Source organism: Cottoperca gobio, chromosome 6 (genome assembly GCF_900634415.1).
Source record: "Cottoperca gobio chromosome 6, fCotGob3.1, whole genome shotgun sequence".
Lineage (NCBI taxonomy): Eukaryota > Metazoa > Chordata > Actinopteri > Perciformes > Bovichtidae > Cottoperca > Cottoperca gobio.
The window spans coordinates 25130933-25148793 of NC_041360.1; the positions used below are offsets into that span (position 1 = coordinate 25130933).

Consider the following 17861-nt stretch of genomic DNA (forward strand, 5'->3'; position numbering starts at 1 on the left):
TGGCAACTGTGTCAGGAGCGCCCCGAGGTAATGCAAAACACGGCTCCTTGGCCAAAACTGAAAGAGTGAAGGAGTGGAACTTCTTGCTAATAGAAGATTGAGCTTCAGACAATGAGCTTTTATACAGGACTTATAAAGGACTTTGGCAAGAACACACTTGAATTGAATTACATTTTGGGGGATTTAGTTGATGCTCTCAGGCAGATTGAAGTCTAATAAGTGAGCAGGTGAACAAATGCAACATTTGGAGTCTCCACTGTGAACATTTAGTTTGAGGGCTCTCTGGTGGGATGCCGGAGGTAACAGTGTTGTCCTCTGGGAAGATCAGGGAGTGGAGAGCAGAAACACAAAACGTCTTCACGTGAAGTCAAAGATGATCAGTTTCCAATCTAAGAATGAACGTAGCAGACATGTAAAACCAATCTATCATTAAAAACAGGAGCATAAAGGGAGATGAGAGTAAACTATCACTCTGTAATGACACTTACGCTCGTGTAACACTTGTTACATCCACATACATGTCTAGTTTTACACAGAAGATGTCACAGATTCCATCACATCACTCGTCTACCCACTTGAACACACTCATCCCCCCCACTGTCTGTCTCATTAAACCCTCACATGTCAGCACGTCTGTCAGAAAGTGAGTGCAAACAGCTGTTGTGCTGATCTTCAGCAGCTCTGCACCTATTCATCCTGCACGCACACTCTGTTATCAGGGTTTGCACTCTTCGTTCCTACTGCCCTCCTTTCAGGAAGTGGGACAAAGGAATTCTTTTTTTTTGGTGCCCGCCAATGTGATTCATGGCTGAGACACACACAAACACACACACACACACGCACACGCACACGCACACACACAGTCGGTTTAGCCTTTATAACTTAGCTCATTAATTACGGCTGAGTGAACCGTTTTAACGTGACAACCAGCAGTCTGACTCACAGGGAGCCCCCCCTGTGCATGAGGGTCAGGTGGAAGTTGGAGAAGAATTCCTAGTGTGTAGCCTATGTGACCCTTTCTTTTGTGGTTTTGTTTAATTTTTAACATATATGACGTGTTAATGGTCAGCCAAGGTCACATTAGTCACTGTAAAATATACTTCATTCACGTTTTAATGTCTTTCTTCAGAGTCCAAGAATAATCTGATCTGTTCGGTATGTAAGGACACCTAATATGTCAATCAAAATGTTATATAATGTTTAATACATTAACAGTGATATAAAGAGATCATTAATTTGAGTTGTATTAGGTTATTATATATAAAATAAGGCATTACGTGATGAGGAAACGTTCCGTTTTGCGTCTTTGAAAATCTAGCGGTTCTTGTTGTAATTGGTGGTTTTGTGCCACATGATTACTACTAACTACAGCTCATAATTTACTGTTTGCTCACTGTTCCTGCCGTGCTACCTGTGTGTCTGTCTCACCTGAGCTGCAGCACGAGGAGCCGCAGCAGCACCTGGACGCGTCACAGAGTTTGGAGAGAAAGAGGCGGAGCTTTACGCGCCACGAGAGAGGAGCTGAGATGTGAGAGCGGCAGCAGCAGCGGCGTGTTTCTGCTGGATGCAGTCAGTCAGTCAGTCAGTCAGTGTGGAGCCTCACAGGTTTAAGGTGGCGATCAACAAACTAGAGTGTAACTACTGGAAAACAGGCAAAAAGGTCAGATTAAGAAAAAATAATCGGACTAATATTACTGGGAATTCCTTTCACCGAGAAGCGAAGAGAGAATCCCCAGCGATCAGTTTGGACTTGATGAGAAAGTTAAGAAGTCCCGCTCCTGGAGAGACCAGCGGAATATGATTTGAATCAAGGGAACGGACAACACTGTTGCTCGCTAACAGGTCAGTTCATTATCTATAAATGTTCTCACAGTTCCCTGATGTTTCTCTTTTTTCATTTGACTCAAACTGTATTTTTCATGCGTAAAAACGCAGAGAACCTGACCCTGGAACTCCTGACCCTCTCCTCCTCCTCTGGATATCACAGCCTGTTATGAACAAAACAAAACTGACCTAACGCCATTTCACCAGCTTCCCATTTGTGTTTTCTGAGACCTTTCGCAGTGAGTCACTTTCCTCTCAAAGTGAAAACATCTTCACTGTTTCCCACCTCCTTTTGTCCTTTGAAAACACAGCCGTGCGATGAGGAGGTATATTTATTGTGTGTGTTGCAGGTGCGCAATAATGTGCCCACTATTACTCATAGTTTTGGACCAAAACAAGACGACACTCATCTCACTATATACGTGATGAAAGGAAACTGGCTGTAATACTTTGTAATATAAATATAATCTTTAGGGTTCTAAATGTATATTCTTTTTGTATCTTTATTTTCTACTATACATTATCCTCCTACAGTTTCCCCTCAGTCTCTTATATTATGTATTTGGCACTTATTAGTTATATGTTCTGCTCTAAACTTTCAAATAACTTTGCCTATAAGCACCTGCTCTGTCTGCCGGTCTCTCTTTATTCTCCCTGAAACACTGTGCTAATATAAAAGATCTTTTTCCCGTCATACTCGCTCTAAAGAAATGAGCCGCTAACATGAGACATCAGTGATAAATCAAAATGTGCACACAAAGAATCTCAGTGAGTTCATGCAACACTGTGGGCATGAATGTAAAAACCAAATCCACTGAGCTGGATGTTATTGCCTTGTTTTGGTCTACAGCTCCAGTTAAAAACCACATGCAGATAGGGAGCATGCAAATGTACATTTTGCAAATCCTCTGGTGTTGTTCTCCCCCCGTCCGTCCGTCCCTCCCTCCACTAAAAGCATCTCCCAGTGGATTACCATTTAGTTACTGGGGTTATTCATCATTTTGCTGGATGATCCCCCTTGCCTTCTCCCTCCAGCCTCTTTTGTTTTAATTGAGTTTATCTGCGCTCCCTCGGGTCCTTGCTGTCTAAACTTAGGCCCGTGGTTGCGTTGCCCTGCAGAGCGGGCTGCTCTCTGGGTGATTCACTGCTTCGCCTCTCGTTGTGGTCACTTGAGAACGGAGCTGAGCACCACAGAAGTGCTCACCCAGGTCTCACTGCTGGTTTGTCCAGGATCAGTGGAGTCAAAGCAGAAGCGCCTATGATTAGGAGGCTAATATTAAAGCTTTGTGTCGCCATAATGCCCTCAGTCACTTCAGTATGAATGGTTTCACTGCTTGTGGTGAAGTGAGTAAACCCTTGTGTTATACCCTGACACAGTTTCATTTATGAGTCTAAAAAGGGATTTCAATGTCCCGCTATTTTCTCCTCAGCAGTCCCTATCCAGCACAGACTGTGCCTTCTTCCACACATTCACACTCCAGACAATTGAGGCCACCTATATAAGATATTTATGATGAATGTTTTGAGTTCTCCGTGTTCCAGCATGGATGCATTCCCAACTAATTTCTCATGTCTCTTATTTCTGGAACAGGATGAGTCTCCGGTCGCTTCATGCCGTCATGCTGCTGTGGGCCTTGTGCCCCGGTGTGCAGAGCCAGTGTGATAAATCCCCCGAGACCAACAAACTCAACCTCTCAGTCACCTACGAGCTTCCGACGTTCACGGCAGACTTCCCCATCCAGAACATGGTGACGCTGGATGGGATCATCTACGTCGGTGCTGTAAACAGAATCTATGCCCTGGCCCCGAACCTCACCAAGCTGTCCGAGTATCACACGGGGCCGCTGCATGCCAACGAGACCTGCGGCCATAAACTGACCAGCGCGAACAGTAGCGACAGGGTGGACAACCACAACATTGCCTTGGTGGTGGAGAACATTTACGACAAGGGGTTATACAGCTGTGGCTCGGCAGACAATGGTGTTTGCCGCCGCCACGTCCTGGACGATGACAGACCGAGAACCGTAGACGAACAGGTCTACTGTTTCGCAGACAAGTTGAGGCGAGGCAAGGGTCAACCCAGCGACTCGGATGTTGTGATCAGCCCTTCAGGCTCTCAGGTGCTCAATGTGGAAAGCAACGTCATCAAGTTTTTTGTTGGGAACTCCGAGATCCCAGGCTTAGGAAACACATCGGACAGTGCAACACATCCCCATACCATTTCTCTTCGTAAGATGAAGACGAGCCAGAACGGCTTCACCTTCTTCTCCAAACTCTCATACATGGACCTGATTCCATCCCTACGTGGAAACTACTACCTGCGATACGTGTACTCCTTCCACAGTGGACCTTTCACCTACTTCCTCACAGTGCAGCGAGTGAGCAAGGACTCCCAGGCCTACCACACCCGCATAGTCCGCATGTGCTCCTCGGACGTCGTAATCCGCCGCTACGTGGAGATGCCCCTCGAATGCATCAGCACAGATAAAAGGCGAAGACGCTCCACGGAAGAAGTGAAGGTATTTAACATCCTCCAGGCAGCCCACGTCACAAAGGTGGGCAATGACGTTGAGCTGCAGAAGCAGCTGAAAGTGGAGGAAGGAGATGACGTGCTGTTTGCCGCCTTTGCTCGCGGGAAGCCGAACTCTCCGGAGCCGACCCCGAACTCAGCCGTCTGCATCATGTCCCTGAAACACATCAACAAAATGTTCAAGATGTACATGCAGAGGTGCAACACAGTAGACCCATTTCACTTCACTGGATCAGACAAGAAGACCTGCTACAATGTGGTAAGAGCTGGGAGGGGGCTGGGCCTACTGTGCACGTGTCGCCATTGTAGAACTCCTACTTTGCATTTGTACTTTTTGGAGAAGAATGGAAATGTTGCTCTTATGTGGTTATGTGTTATGTGTTTTCTTTCAGCAGTAAAATGCTAAATCCTTTGCTTAACATTTGTAATTTAGACACTTCAGTCCTAACCTTTCATTCACTCCTGGCAGAGCATCATCATGATGTAGTTTTTACGATGTCTTTCAGACACATGAAATACGCCTCTATCAGTCATCTGTTGTATACGCATGGCTTGGTTTTTATCTTTTGGAGTTATAGGCCTTGGCAGGTTGACTTGTTGGCTGGAGAGACTGTCTCAGCAACTGGGTGGTCTCGGGTTGAGCCAGTGTGTCTTCTGGACCTCTGCCCTTGTGTCATTGTGTTCAAGTGTCCTTGAGCAAGACACTGAAGCATGACCTCCTCTTGACCTCTGACCCCTCTGTTGAAGAGCATACATGCAAGTCTGCATCATAGGGACATGTGAAGAAACATAATCCTGATTGCAATGTGTTTAATGTGACGTTTGAGGTGTTTAAAGATCCTTTTACCTTCTCATGTTTGTGGACTGAAGTGGCAACTGTTTTATAGTCTTGGCTCTGTACTGCAGCACATTGCATTTGTATACGAGTTGGTTTACATCCATATATAGTGAACATTGCAGCTCTTTTCTTGGCCGCGTATCAGGTCAATGATTCTAAATATACAGACAAGAACGGTGAAAACGTCTTGACTGGTTGGCTCCGTCACCTGACCTCAAGCCACCTGATCATGTGTTTCACCTGTTGGAGATCGCAGGCAACAAAAAGCCAGAAAGTGAAGATGAGTGAACTAAAGGTCTGGCAGAGCATCTCCAGGGAAGATAGCAAGTGGATTAGAACATATGATCTGATGTATTCACCCTCAAATTAAAGCAGGAAGTCAGCACTTTACCTCATAGTCATTGCTTCAACTCCTATGCACTGAAGTAACCACTCCCTCCGCATCCTGCTGCAAGCCAGCGTTACCTTGCCTGTAGTCACTCACCTCCAATCCATCAACATCGACTTATTCAATCGGTTGAATCACCTGATCAATAATGACATGAAGTTATCTGCCGACCACTCTGTCAAAGGGTCCCTCAATACGTGCACTGGCACTACCCCCCCCCCCCTCTCTGACCTTTCTTAACCTCAGCATCAGTCCGTACTTTATCACCAGTCAGGCAGTGGATTAGTTTAGTCCCCTGGATATATTATACACTGAGTATGTTGTCAAAGGGCAAGCACAAACAGGAGTAGTGCCAGAGTCGTGTGCAAACACCCAGCACACTCCTGAAGAAGACTTCTGTCAAAACAGTGTGTGTGTGTGTGTGTGTGTGTGTGTGTGTGTGTGTGTGTGTGTGTGTGTGTGTGTGTGTGTGTGTGTGTTATTATGCAGCCTATTCATGTTTTATGATCTAGTTTCAACACCACTGCATGTGCCTTCATTGAAGGAACATTTTTTGTTGCGTGGCAGCAAATCCTATTTATGCACCAAAACAACATTGATAGAACGTCTCAGATTGGATGTTCCAGTATTTTTGTAAATCCCATCTAGCCTACTTTCGGATTTTAACACATCGACGGGACGACATTATTCTCAATCCACCCAGAATTTTGGCATCGACTTGGTACCGAAGTATCGGTTCTCGTGACATCCCTACAAATAATGTAACTTTACGTCACAGCTACTCATTTGTGAAAACCAGGGAACGACATTTTAGACATTTACTTGTCATTTGTTTGGTATGAACATCAGCCGACTCTTATGAACAGCGAGTCATGCTATATTTTGATTGTTTATACTGTACATCCATCTTTATATCAGCTAGTCCTCCACTGTATGTTCGTAACGGAATAGCATGACCCGTCTGCTCATGTGGGCACTTGTGCATCTTCCTGGACATACCACTAGAACAGCACACACACATTAAACTGGCATCTGGATGGATTACACAACTCAAGCAAAGTTTGAAGAGTCGACTTCTGATCTGCAAATGATTTCCATACTTTACATAAAATAATGGAAACCATTATCTGCTTGGAAAGCTAATACAAATCTAAAACTGCAAAGCATGCATTGCTAATTGGTTGCACAGTGTAAAGTACACACTGTGTAGTTATGTAGTGATTTGAAAGACACAGGCTGTCTCAGACGGACAGACGTGAAGAGTGACATGCGGTTCTTAAAAGGGATTCAAACCAGCTTTGCGAATACATGCGAATACATGATGGGTGTTTGGGTGCATCAGCGCAGCCCTGACAGCTATCAGCGGCAGAGATCCACAGGGGAAAGTGAGGAATGCTGGGAGCTTGGGGGTTCTGGGGCAGCGCATATCTGACTCTCAGCGAGCCGTGATGAATGGCTCGGGGATAACAGGGCATCAGCAGCTGGGCGGAAGATGATCCTCCCGTGACCCGCGGTGGCAGCCAGCCACGCTGGCGAGGCCTCTTCCCCGCTCCCCGCGACCCCCACCTGTTACCAGCACCTGTGGGAAAGTGGAAGTCGCATCAGTAACAGCGAAGAGCCTTTTGTGATGGACTTTCTGAGGCCTCGCTTCTTGTTACGTCGATGTTTCTGTGGTACACATGAGAATGTATTCACACAGTGACTTGTAGCCTTTCTGCGCTGCGTTCTTTTGTCACGACCTTCAGACCTTCTTCTGGCTCTTTGATGAGCAGATGTGAAAAGCTTCGTCTGATGTCGTCCTTAACAGTGAACACATTTTTGTGCAAAAGTCCAAAGCAGTCCGCAGCTGTACTCTGATTACTCACAGAGCGTGCTGAGCTACTGTGCTCAGGATCAAAGTCAAAATCATAACCCTGACGCCTCACGCTGCTCCGGCCTGAAACTGTTTAACATGACTTGTATTCTAAGTGATGGAAAACCTTTTCTTTCCTGAAGCCCCCAAACAGGGATGATGTGTTCCTGCCTCTCTGACTGGCGGTATGAAAACTGTTGTTTTGATCACTCGGAGTGAGAGGGTGCGATTCCATTATGGGACATTCTTTCCTCTTGACTCACTTGATTACTAGGTCGACGTGAGGCATGATATCAGTTTTGGGAGACTTACGGAGCATCTTTGTACTGTATGATTATCAAACGGTAGAATCTTTCTTACTCCGCACGTTATGGACCCCCTTGAAAACAAGATGGTTCTCTTCAAGGCGTTTATCCTGATACATGTCTGGAGTAATTATAACAATAGCACTTGATATGTCTGCAAACAATATGATTTGTATTATGCTGACTTCTTTCTTCTGCAGCTGCATTACTGTCCTCACTACATGTTCCCTTTTTAGTAGCCCCAACCCAAACACACACACGCGCACACACACACACACACACACACACACACACACACACACACACACATGCACCCATAACCAAAACAGAACATTGACAAATGGCACAAAATAATCTTCTGTTTCAAACTTTGTTTGAGTTTGAGCCTCCGAACACGCAGACGCAGGAGGTCAAGCGCTGCAGCCAAAAGAGCTTTTATCTCGGTGCAACTGGGAAGCCGTTTTCCAACTTCTCTTTTATTGCTGACAGTCTTACGTGTATCCTCTTGTCCGCGGCTGCCAGGTTAAGAAACAAGCTGCAACGACTAAAGACTTTTGAACGACGGCCCATGTGATGCTCGGGCTGTAATGATCTAATCATATCTAATAGATTTATGGCTTGTGTTCAGTGGCATATGGCAGGTAGACTCTCCGTTATCTTTAGGTTTGGTAGAGATAAGCGCGACTCTAAACTCATAAAAGGTAAAAACATAAGAAATGCTCGCAGAGGGCATACTTAAGCACGGGTTTATTTTTGTCGTTTGCTGCAACAAGCTGTGCATTTGTGGTGGAAAACTTCCCATAGGGATCTGGAGGAGGTCGAAAGCTCAGCGTAAGAGCATGTTTGAAGTTTATAAGTGCTGGTTGTCAAGTTTAAGCAGCGAGATACTGCGGGAGAAATGTTGTAACGTTGAGTGGCTCTCTTCTCGGCTGTTTTGTGATTCCTCAAATCTGCTGTTCTTGTTGTTTTTGCGGAGACGTTTCTGTCTTCAGGCGGCTCTCAGTTACATAAAGAGCTTGAAAATGAAGACATAATTGCTATTCTTCCCCGAGAGACGTTGACTGTGACTACTGATTACTGCGCTTTAGTGGTATTTTTTTAAATGATGCTTCTTTTGTACAGTTTAGAACATTTGTCTACGATTCTTTTGCTTTAATGTGTATTTATAGAAGCAGAGGTACTTAACAGTAATCCTCAAAAGGACCTCAGTTGTTGTTTTGAGCAGGAGAACGAATATTAAACGCTTGAACTGATAGTGAGTCTATTCTATTGTTTACAAAGCCCACACGGGAATCAATAACCACTAATATAAACACATTTCGGAGTGCTTCATAACCCAGTATGATACTTTTAACTCATTATTTAACCTGAGTCGACACAACAACTTAATGTGATTTAACAAATGTTATTTATTTTTTAATAATTGTATTTATTATAATCAAAATACAATAAAAACACAAAAATATTACAAGAAATGTGTTTGTACTTCCCTTACTTTGTGTCATTACTACTGAGCGGGATAATTGGGTATATAAGAGTTATTTATGGCCTTTTTATCAATACATATTATAATATCTCCAAATGCACAGCTTGTGTACGCCTGGTGTTACTCTTAGAACGTGTAATATGTTTAAGTTTTTATCCCTTTATATCTGACACTTTAACCTGCACTTGGTAACACTTAGTGCTATGTTTCTATTGTGTTTTCCAGCTCATACCAGCGATACTCATCTTCAGGCATCTTTTTCAACAAAAGAATTCAGACGGACTGTATTTTCTTCAGATTCAGTATATTCAGACCACTATCACTCAGTGCCAGAAGCACTTGGAGTGATTCTGAACAACAATAAGAGAGTTATCTATTGAATGAGACCAAAATCATGCATCTGGTGCAAATGGTTGAAGAGCAGCTTTTCATTTACTTTGGGTGTCGTTTGGAGGTGTTTTCGGGGTAAAGAGGTTAAACTCATTATTCTTGTCGCTCTCCACCTCTCGTATCCAACTCTTTACACTCTTGATCCGACCCCCTGAATGTGCTGTTGCCCGACAGTATCTCTTTAAAACCAGACGTGTTTCTGGGTAATGTAGTGTGCAGGGCTTTGGAGCGTCCCCACCACGCCCGGCCCGTTCCCATAAGTCTATCGAGGGAGCAGGAACATCTGAGACTAACAATAAAGATCAGTCGCCCACGGGTCAGAATTATTATTGGATTACCATTGATTTGAGAAAAAGCACCAAACGCTGATTGCTTTTAAATTGAATCTTCAGACTGATTGATTATAGTGTGTGTAATATGCTTCCAGCTGGGAGACGCTTCTGACCGACAGTCATTTTTATTAGGCCGCCAGTTATAATGAACAAGGGTTAAACGAGCAGCCATTGATTTTATGTTATTCTGTTAAGGAATTCATAATAATTTCTGATTATGAAATACAATAAAGATCCAGTTATGTGACTTCCAGTATATATTTGGCTCTGCCGGACAGCTGTTGGGTCAGGATTTTATTTTCCCATAAGAAATGAGCGCACAGCAATGACTGTGGAGATGAGCATGCAGCGCAGGTGTGCCTGTACAATAAAGCCTTTATACAATATTAATGAGCAGATGCAACTAAACAACAAGCAGCGCATGGAGTCTGTGGTTATGTTATAAATCTGTCCACAGCTGGTGGCTTGATGGAGGTCTAGTGGAGTATTTAGTAGGTATTTACTGTTTTAACTTTTTTACTTTGACTTGTAATTATGTCTCGTTATCATGTAATTATACCTCTGCTACTTCTGTCCACTCGGTTAATATGGTACACTTTGCACGTCCGTGTTGCTCTACCTGAGGTTGCTCCAATTTCTTTGATATTATTCAAATTGTATATTATGTATAAATAAAATCCACTTGAATGAGTCACAAAAATGGGGACTTTATTATAATATATATACATATATATATATATATATATATATAGAATATAATATATTATAATATATATTATATTATAATATATATATAATATATATATAAATATATTATATATATATATATATATATATATATATATTATATATATATATTTAATATATATGATATATTATAATATATTATATTTTTATATATATATATAATATATTATAATAAAGTCTGCAACATGGAACATAAGGAAGTATTATTTCCTTCCTCAGATATCTTGTGATGCAGCTAACACACTGCAAACTGCTCGTGTCACCTTAGTTTTAGCTTCTCCTGCTGTGATGAGATCTCCTGGTATGACAGTAATTAATGATCCATCCATCAGCAGTGTAAGTGCCCTCATATGTCATGCCTGTAGTTTTCCAGGGAGATGAGCGCTGCAGCAGCCTGACAATAGACTTAATACTGGGACTCTCTCAGTAAGGCTTCTGATTCACTGGGCTCTGCTGTGGACGTCACGGTGTTTCGCCCCACATGCCCGAGCCTGCTCATGCCATCATTAAACTGGTATTTGTTTGCTTGAACTCTCCTTCTGCATGAAGTACAGATCAGTCGGCTTTACAGGGGCTGGTAACTTAGCATCATTACCATCATCGAGAGGTAATACTAAGTGTTTAAGATGCTGCAAAGACGATTCATTAAAGTATACATCACAACGAAGTGTGAAAGTGAAGGAAGAGCTTTAACGCGCTTTAACTCACAAGCTCTCAGAGTACCACGAGTCATGTAGCGGGAGAGACTTCAGAGTCCAGAGTATACTGTAGCAAGCTTTAGTGGAGGACAGACAGTGAAACCCCAAGAAGCTAATGCACAGAAACATGGAATGTGAGAATATTAGCATGGAGGCAGCGCTGCTCTGTCGGAGGTTGTTCACTGCAGATGTCACGCTTTGTCTCCCGCGTGCCGGAGCCTGTCCGTGCCGGAGATCAGCCAGGGGGCAGAACCCAGCGGTGCGCTCAGGCAGGCGCACGGGAACCAACGCAAGACTGAAAATACTACGTGTGTGTTTGTAATGAGAGTCGGATTAGATCTGCTGGGTCTCAGTAACCTGCATCTCTCTCCTCATAACACACAGTATGTGCACGCAGGTACACACACAGTGGAGTTTACACACATTCTTGTGTCAATGATTTGACTTTAAATCTGTAAAAACAGCAAAACAATGAACACGCTTGCTTTATATATGTACAAATATTCTAGAGCTGAAACAATTAGTCGGTTTGTCTTTTAGTCCATCAACTAAAAACTCAAAAATGTTTATTGTGATCTGACAATTTATCGACCAAAAGAATCCGATTATTCAATAATGAAATGTGCAGTTCTGAAATATGAACTCTTGTTCAGGGTTTCATTAAAGAGTTATGTGTTGAAAACAAAAGCAACAGTATTTGGCAGCTTCGGTGCAACAATGAGCCGATCAGTGCGTGCAGAATAATGCTCACACTGTTTGTGTGTCATAGCATCATGTAAAACTCTCTGACTGCCATATGGCGATGTGTTGTCAGTTACAGCCGGCAGCTGTGTGCCCGCAGCCTCCCACCCACAGGTAGGAGGCTGCGTCACCTGGCCGCCGTGTCCGGGCAGGTCCCTCTGAGTGAGGCGAGGCTCGGTCAACACGCACATCCAACTGCACAGCGCATCCAAAACATTTACTTTATCCAATGCAATGGTACGTGCCATTGGGACATGCAAACAAAGGATCATTAGATCACAACTATTTATACTCGTCCACCTCGTATCAAGTCATCGTGAGCCTGCTCGTGTCTGCAGGCATTTCCTGGACGATGTTCTACATGATGGCACATTCACTCAACGTCGATGTTTAGTTTGAAATGGGCAGAGTTAATGATCAGCCCGGGAGTTCGGTTTCTTGTTTTGCTGGAAAGCCGGAGTAAATCCTTTGCACAGGCTTTTGTATGCACACCTTATCTATGTTCCCGAGATAAAGAGGAGAGTTGTAAATATGCAAACCGCCAGGGCCTGCAACTGTCTTCCAATGAGCAGGGTGGGAAACCACCACCAGCCAACATCAGACAGATAATGTTATTAGGGCACAGCTGATAAGAGTATACTGCTAACTACATCTCTGTGGGATAAACATATCAGTCGTTGTTGTTTCTCTTCTCTCACTTGCTTCTCAAATGTGTCAAATGTTTGAATGTGTGTGTGTGTGTGTGTGTGTAATTGGGACAAAACAAGCTGTTTAACGATGAGAATCAGACCTCTGGGAAGGGATTGTCCCTGTTTATCTGTTTCCTCCTTCTTCTACAGACTCCATAGCTGGTTAGCCGATGGACAAAAGACTTTTCAGCCAATTACACAAAGTGTCTTGGGGATCATTGTGGCGGAGTCATGTCACGCTTCTGTTTTGAAACAAACGTGAGGTAAATGAGATACTTTCCTCAAAGACCTTCCTGCTGACAGACTCATCTCTGATGGGATTTCTGAAATGCTTTCCGTACCAGCATGTAGGCGTTTGCCAGCAGCGCCAGAAGCCATTCATGATACACTTGTTTAGTGTCAAATACAGAGGAGCTGTGCTCCGCTGAGCTTATGACACACGGCCCCGGAGCTATTTCCTAATCAGCGGCATGCCTCCTACTCTTCTATTTCACCACATGGTGATATCCTGCTCTCTCCTGAAATGAGGCATGTGGATGCTTATCTGTCATCCCCCGCGCTCTAAATGAAGGACCAAAAGCAATCTCCTTTTCTGCAGCGGCCTCACCTCGACCCCAGATCACTCTCATTTCCTTGGCTCTGGATCCTTCAAGCTTTGTCATAAGGTCTCAGAATCACGAAGTTCACTAGAGCAGCAAACGGTCCTACAGATGCTGCGGAGACAGAAACGAAATCTGTCCTCATCTCCATATTTCTTAGTACTTGCTGTAAGGAGCACATTGCAGATTGTTTATGTACACAGTGCTGGTTGATAGCACAAAGAAACGTGGACAGAAACTTGTGTCTGGTTCTTCCTGTCGTCTCAGATACACACACACACGGCACAGAGGTGACAGCGTGTCGCTCATTTGTGTTTCTATCAACCATTGTAACGTGCTTCCTGATAACCAATCTAGAACCTCAAGCAAATGGAAGAACATGTCATTCCAGGGGAAGGTCTCACCTCAGATGAGGACTAATCCCCCCCCCCCCCCGGTCTATTCAGCCAGTAATCCCCACACAATGAATGTGTACTCAAGTAATGGAGGCAAAGAGGGAAGAAACCCTCCTCCCCATCGCTATGTTCGCACACTTGTATGGCTTTTACCACCCTGCTGCGCTCCCAAACAATGCACCACAAACAGAGAAGCTATCCAGTCCATCCCTGGGACACCGCAGAGATTGTTCCTGCAGGCTTTGATCTTATCCTCCTCGTCAGTGATGCTTGAATCATGTTGCAGGGGGGGAGGCTCACACCTGAGGGCTGAGCGGCTCTTCTCAGAACTGAGCGCTGTGTTTTACGGTCATAAGCCGGATTTTGTCAGCAGATTGTTTTGGTTTGAGACTAAGCAGAAAGTGCTTTTACTTTTATTGAAATACAGAATCAGTTTTGTTTTGCATTGTTTTTACGGTTTGTGCAAAAACACATTGTTGTAGTGATGTTGCATCACACACCTTCAGCCTGCACATAAGTAAAACATGCAGCAGAGCGCTCATCGTGCAGTCAGTGTGCTGAGACCCTGCAGTCCTGAACATTAGAAATTCTGGCTTCAGGCCTGATGGCTCAGAAAGTCAGCGCAAAGCAGATGCAGCAAAAATTATTCAGCGCCCGATCCCTGAAGATCTTTTGAAATATGTGTACAAGTGTGAGAGAAGGAGGTTGAGCAACAGATGCCAACTTCCAGGAGTTTTACAAGTGTGAAAAAGTAGCACAATGATGCATTCATGGTCCGCTCTCTGAGGAGAGAGGCTGTTGGGTTTGCTTCGTCATGCGGCGTGTAGACTCTGAAGCGTACAAATGGCCGCCACCTGCAAGCTGTCACGACATGCAGTGAAATATTTTATGGTGACTTCATAAAGATCCGCTTCTATAAAAACTCCGTCTGTTGACTGAAGTGTTTTTGATGAGGTCTGGGCCGTTGGTGTGTGCATGGGATTTCAGTGTTATATTTAGCTCCACGCAAAGCTGCTTGATTTGTACTTTTCTGTGTCACTTGGTGAAAAGGGACGACTAAGAAAGGCTGTGCAGTACGTTCCCTGCGAGGAACAATTCCTTCCACTGTGCTACGTTTCAGATTCTCTCGTTTGTTTTGTTGTCTTCATCTGGCTCCGATCTGAGATCTACAAGTACGAACACAGAGTTTCTGCCAGTACAGCGCCTGCCAGTGATCTCATCTCATCCAGGACCGTGCTGAGAGGAGGAGGCCTTATGTTGACCCTCGCTTGATAAGCTGCCTTGCTGCTGGAGCTCAGGCCCGTGCTGTTTACAACCTGAGGTTATCTGGCTGCTCCTCAACGGCTGCTGTTGGGCTGCGGCTCTCCAGCTGCTGTTTCCCTGCCTCACCTCACGTATGAGCAAAGGCCCCGCACTTCAGTCTGTCTCCAAGACAGAAAATTGCCCGTCAGATCTGGAAGAGAAAAAAGAGAAGCAGAGCCACTTATAGTCATGAAGGCACTCTGCTTTAAATGGTAGCGAGAAGGCCTGGGGGGGGGGGGGCTGTTTTTGGCAATTTCAGCTCACAGTGGAATCTTCACCGTGCAGGGAAATCTTGACTGTGAAGACGCTGCCAAGCGTCTGCACCGGTGGGGGGATTTGATTATTCCAGACTGCTCGGAAGCAGGAATTCTGTTTTGACTGAATATGTATGAAAAATATCAGATTTAGAACTTGCTTCAAATTGAATCTGCTCCTCTTCGGCATAAAGGGACAATTATTCTGACGTTTTCAGTAGAGCTGTTATGGCTGTAAACGCTGGAGCAGCTGTACTTTAACCCCCCCCCCCCTTTTAGACTGTAGTAATCAGTGGGAGAGGGAAACGCTAATGCTAATAAAGTCATGCATGAAGATGACTGGTGCTAACTCTCCGGAGCATCCTGGACACTAAATCATCCCCCCCCCCCATCCCTTTACGTTCATATCTTTCTATAATTAAGAGCACATGTAGGAGAGGCAGCTGCTGGAGTAAATACGACTGATGGCTCCTCATGGTTGCCAGATTTGGAGATTAATCTGACCTCAGAAAGACATTAATGCTCTAAAATAACGTCCTGAGAGAGTCACACGCCGGCTGAAGAAGCAAAGCGAGACGTGGTGCTCGTTTGCACCCTGAACATGACCCAGTGTCATAACTCATTTAGTTACAGAGGAGGTTTTTTGGGGGGGTGATTACATCCATATTCATCCACAGTATGCACGTTGCACTTTTTACCCTCTGGGACTATAAATAAAAAGAGGAGGAGAGGGATGAGTAGCGGTTGCAAATAAGTTCCAGCACACTGTCACAACTTGCAAAAGAATTGAACCGTGTCTATAAATATATTGTTTTGTGTGCTGGAGCTTGTTTGCGACTTTTGGCTCAGGTGAGTGGGCGGGAGGCTCGATCCCTGTGCAGACTCTCAAGATGGCCGCTCCTGTAGTCGGGATGTTGTGGTTTCACTTTTGTACATTGGGAGAAAGTGGAGATGTGTCTATAATCACCGCATGTGCTCTTTCTTTTAGGCTAGTTTGCTATTTGAGTGAGAAAAACATGAACAATTCTTCTGCGGGAGGTAAAATATTGATATAAATTCAGCCTACAAAGCAGAAAAATGTCATTTCTGATGATGCACTTACAAAGAATTCAATGTGTGCTTCTGGGCATCTTAATATAAGTGCCATAGTGGAATAAGCTTACAGTGCTGTCTCACTTACATCACTGGCAGCCTGTAATAAGCATCACCAGTCCCTGCCACAGCATCCTCTCAGCAGATGTCACAACTATCGATGTGACTTCAGTATTCCAACAAATAAAAGTCAGGGAGAAACGTGCGAGTCCGGAGGGAATGCTTTACTTTATGTTTCATGCGGAAAATGCAAGCCGAGCATGACACAGGCTGGGTTTATGTGGTGCAATGCATCTCATGTGTCAGGGACTTTTATGAAACACCTAGGATAAGAGCCGTGTGGATGTAACTTAATATCAATCAAGGGAGAAAACGACCCGTCTGTTATGTAAATACCACAGAAGTTTGTCCTATTAAAACATTTGAGAAACATTTCCATGTGAAAAATATTCACTCTTAATATCTTATCTCTGTGAACGTCAGAAGGCAGTTGACCTTTCCAGTTCTCTTTGATCTGCAGGCTGGAACCGAAGTTACCGTGTCAGTCTGACCGAAATGTGGATTTGCGAGGCAACTCTGGAAAGCTCATTTAAAAGAATGTGCTGTTGCCGTTAAGTGGAAGTGGACTCAGAGACAAATCCCAGACAGAGCAGAAATAGTGTCTTTTGGCCGCTGATCATCCAACTCAGCAGTACTTCATTCCTCCCCGTGTTTTTAATCGCAGAAAGAATCCCAGATTTCCGAGAAGAGAAGAAAAATGTGTCGATACTTGCAGGAAAAGAAGTCGCTTTGTCAAGCAGCGGTGACAAATCATCCCTCACCGTTTGCTCACAGATGATATGTTTAATCCGAGGACGCGGGATAATCTTTCATCCAGCCAGGTTTCTTACAGTTAGGCTGATTTTAGTGGCTGTGAGAAGCTGGAAGCTGCATTGTTCCTCCAAATAGACTGTGTGTGTGTGTGTGTGTGTGTGTGTGTGTGTGTGTGTGTGTGTGTGTGTGTGTGTGTGTGTGTGTGTGTGTGTGTGTGTGTGTGTGTGTGTGTGTGTGTGTGTGCAGTGAGGTAAAGGAAGTAGAAAAAAGAGAGGAAGGTGGTTAGTCAAGAGAATAATTGGAGGGGGGGTCAGGGGAGTAAAAGGGGCAAAATGTAACTGGATGGGCCGAGAGGAAAGAGGGAGCGACGGAGCGAGACAGAGAGGCTATTTTCAGTATCTGGACAATCCTTCCTTTGGTCAGACAGTTATTTCTAATAATAATAATAATCTGATGCCTCTAGGTCGTGGGCAGAGCGTTATTGTAGGCAACAAATAAAACTAAATGACGCAATTAAAGGTTCTTTCCTACTTCTTCTTTCTCCTGGGAAAAGACTCAGAAAGGTTCATGAAATAAGCATGTGAAG

General features: G+C 44.3%; 1 protein-coding gene across 2 annotated transcripts in view; it reads left to right on the plus strand.

Annotated features, from left to right (window-relative positions):
• Window positions 1-1574: 1574 nt before the first annotated feature.
• met (MET proto-oncogene, receptor tyrosine kinase) overlaps window positions 1575-17861 on the plus strand; it is a 50365-nt gene continuing 34078 nt past the window's right edge. For both annotated transcript variants that reach the window (XM_029434681.1, XM_029434682.1), the window contains exons 1-2: window positions 1575-1842; window positions 3416-4613. In XM_029434681.1, the coding sequence (XP_029290541.1) occupies window positions 3417-4613 (1197 nt within the window). In that variant the 5' untranslated portion in view covers window positions 1575-1842; window position 3416. The remainder of the gene's footprint in view (window positions 1843-3415; window positions 4614-17861) is intronic.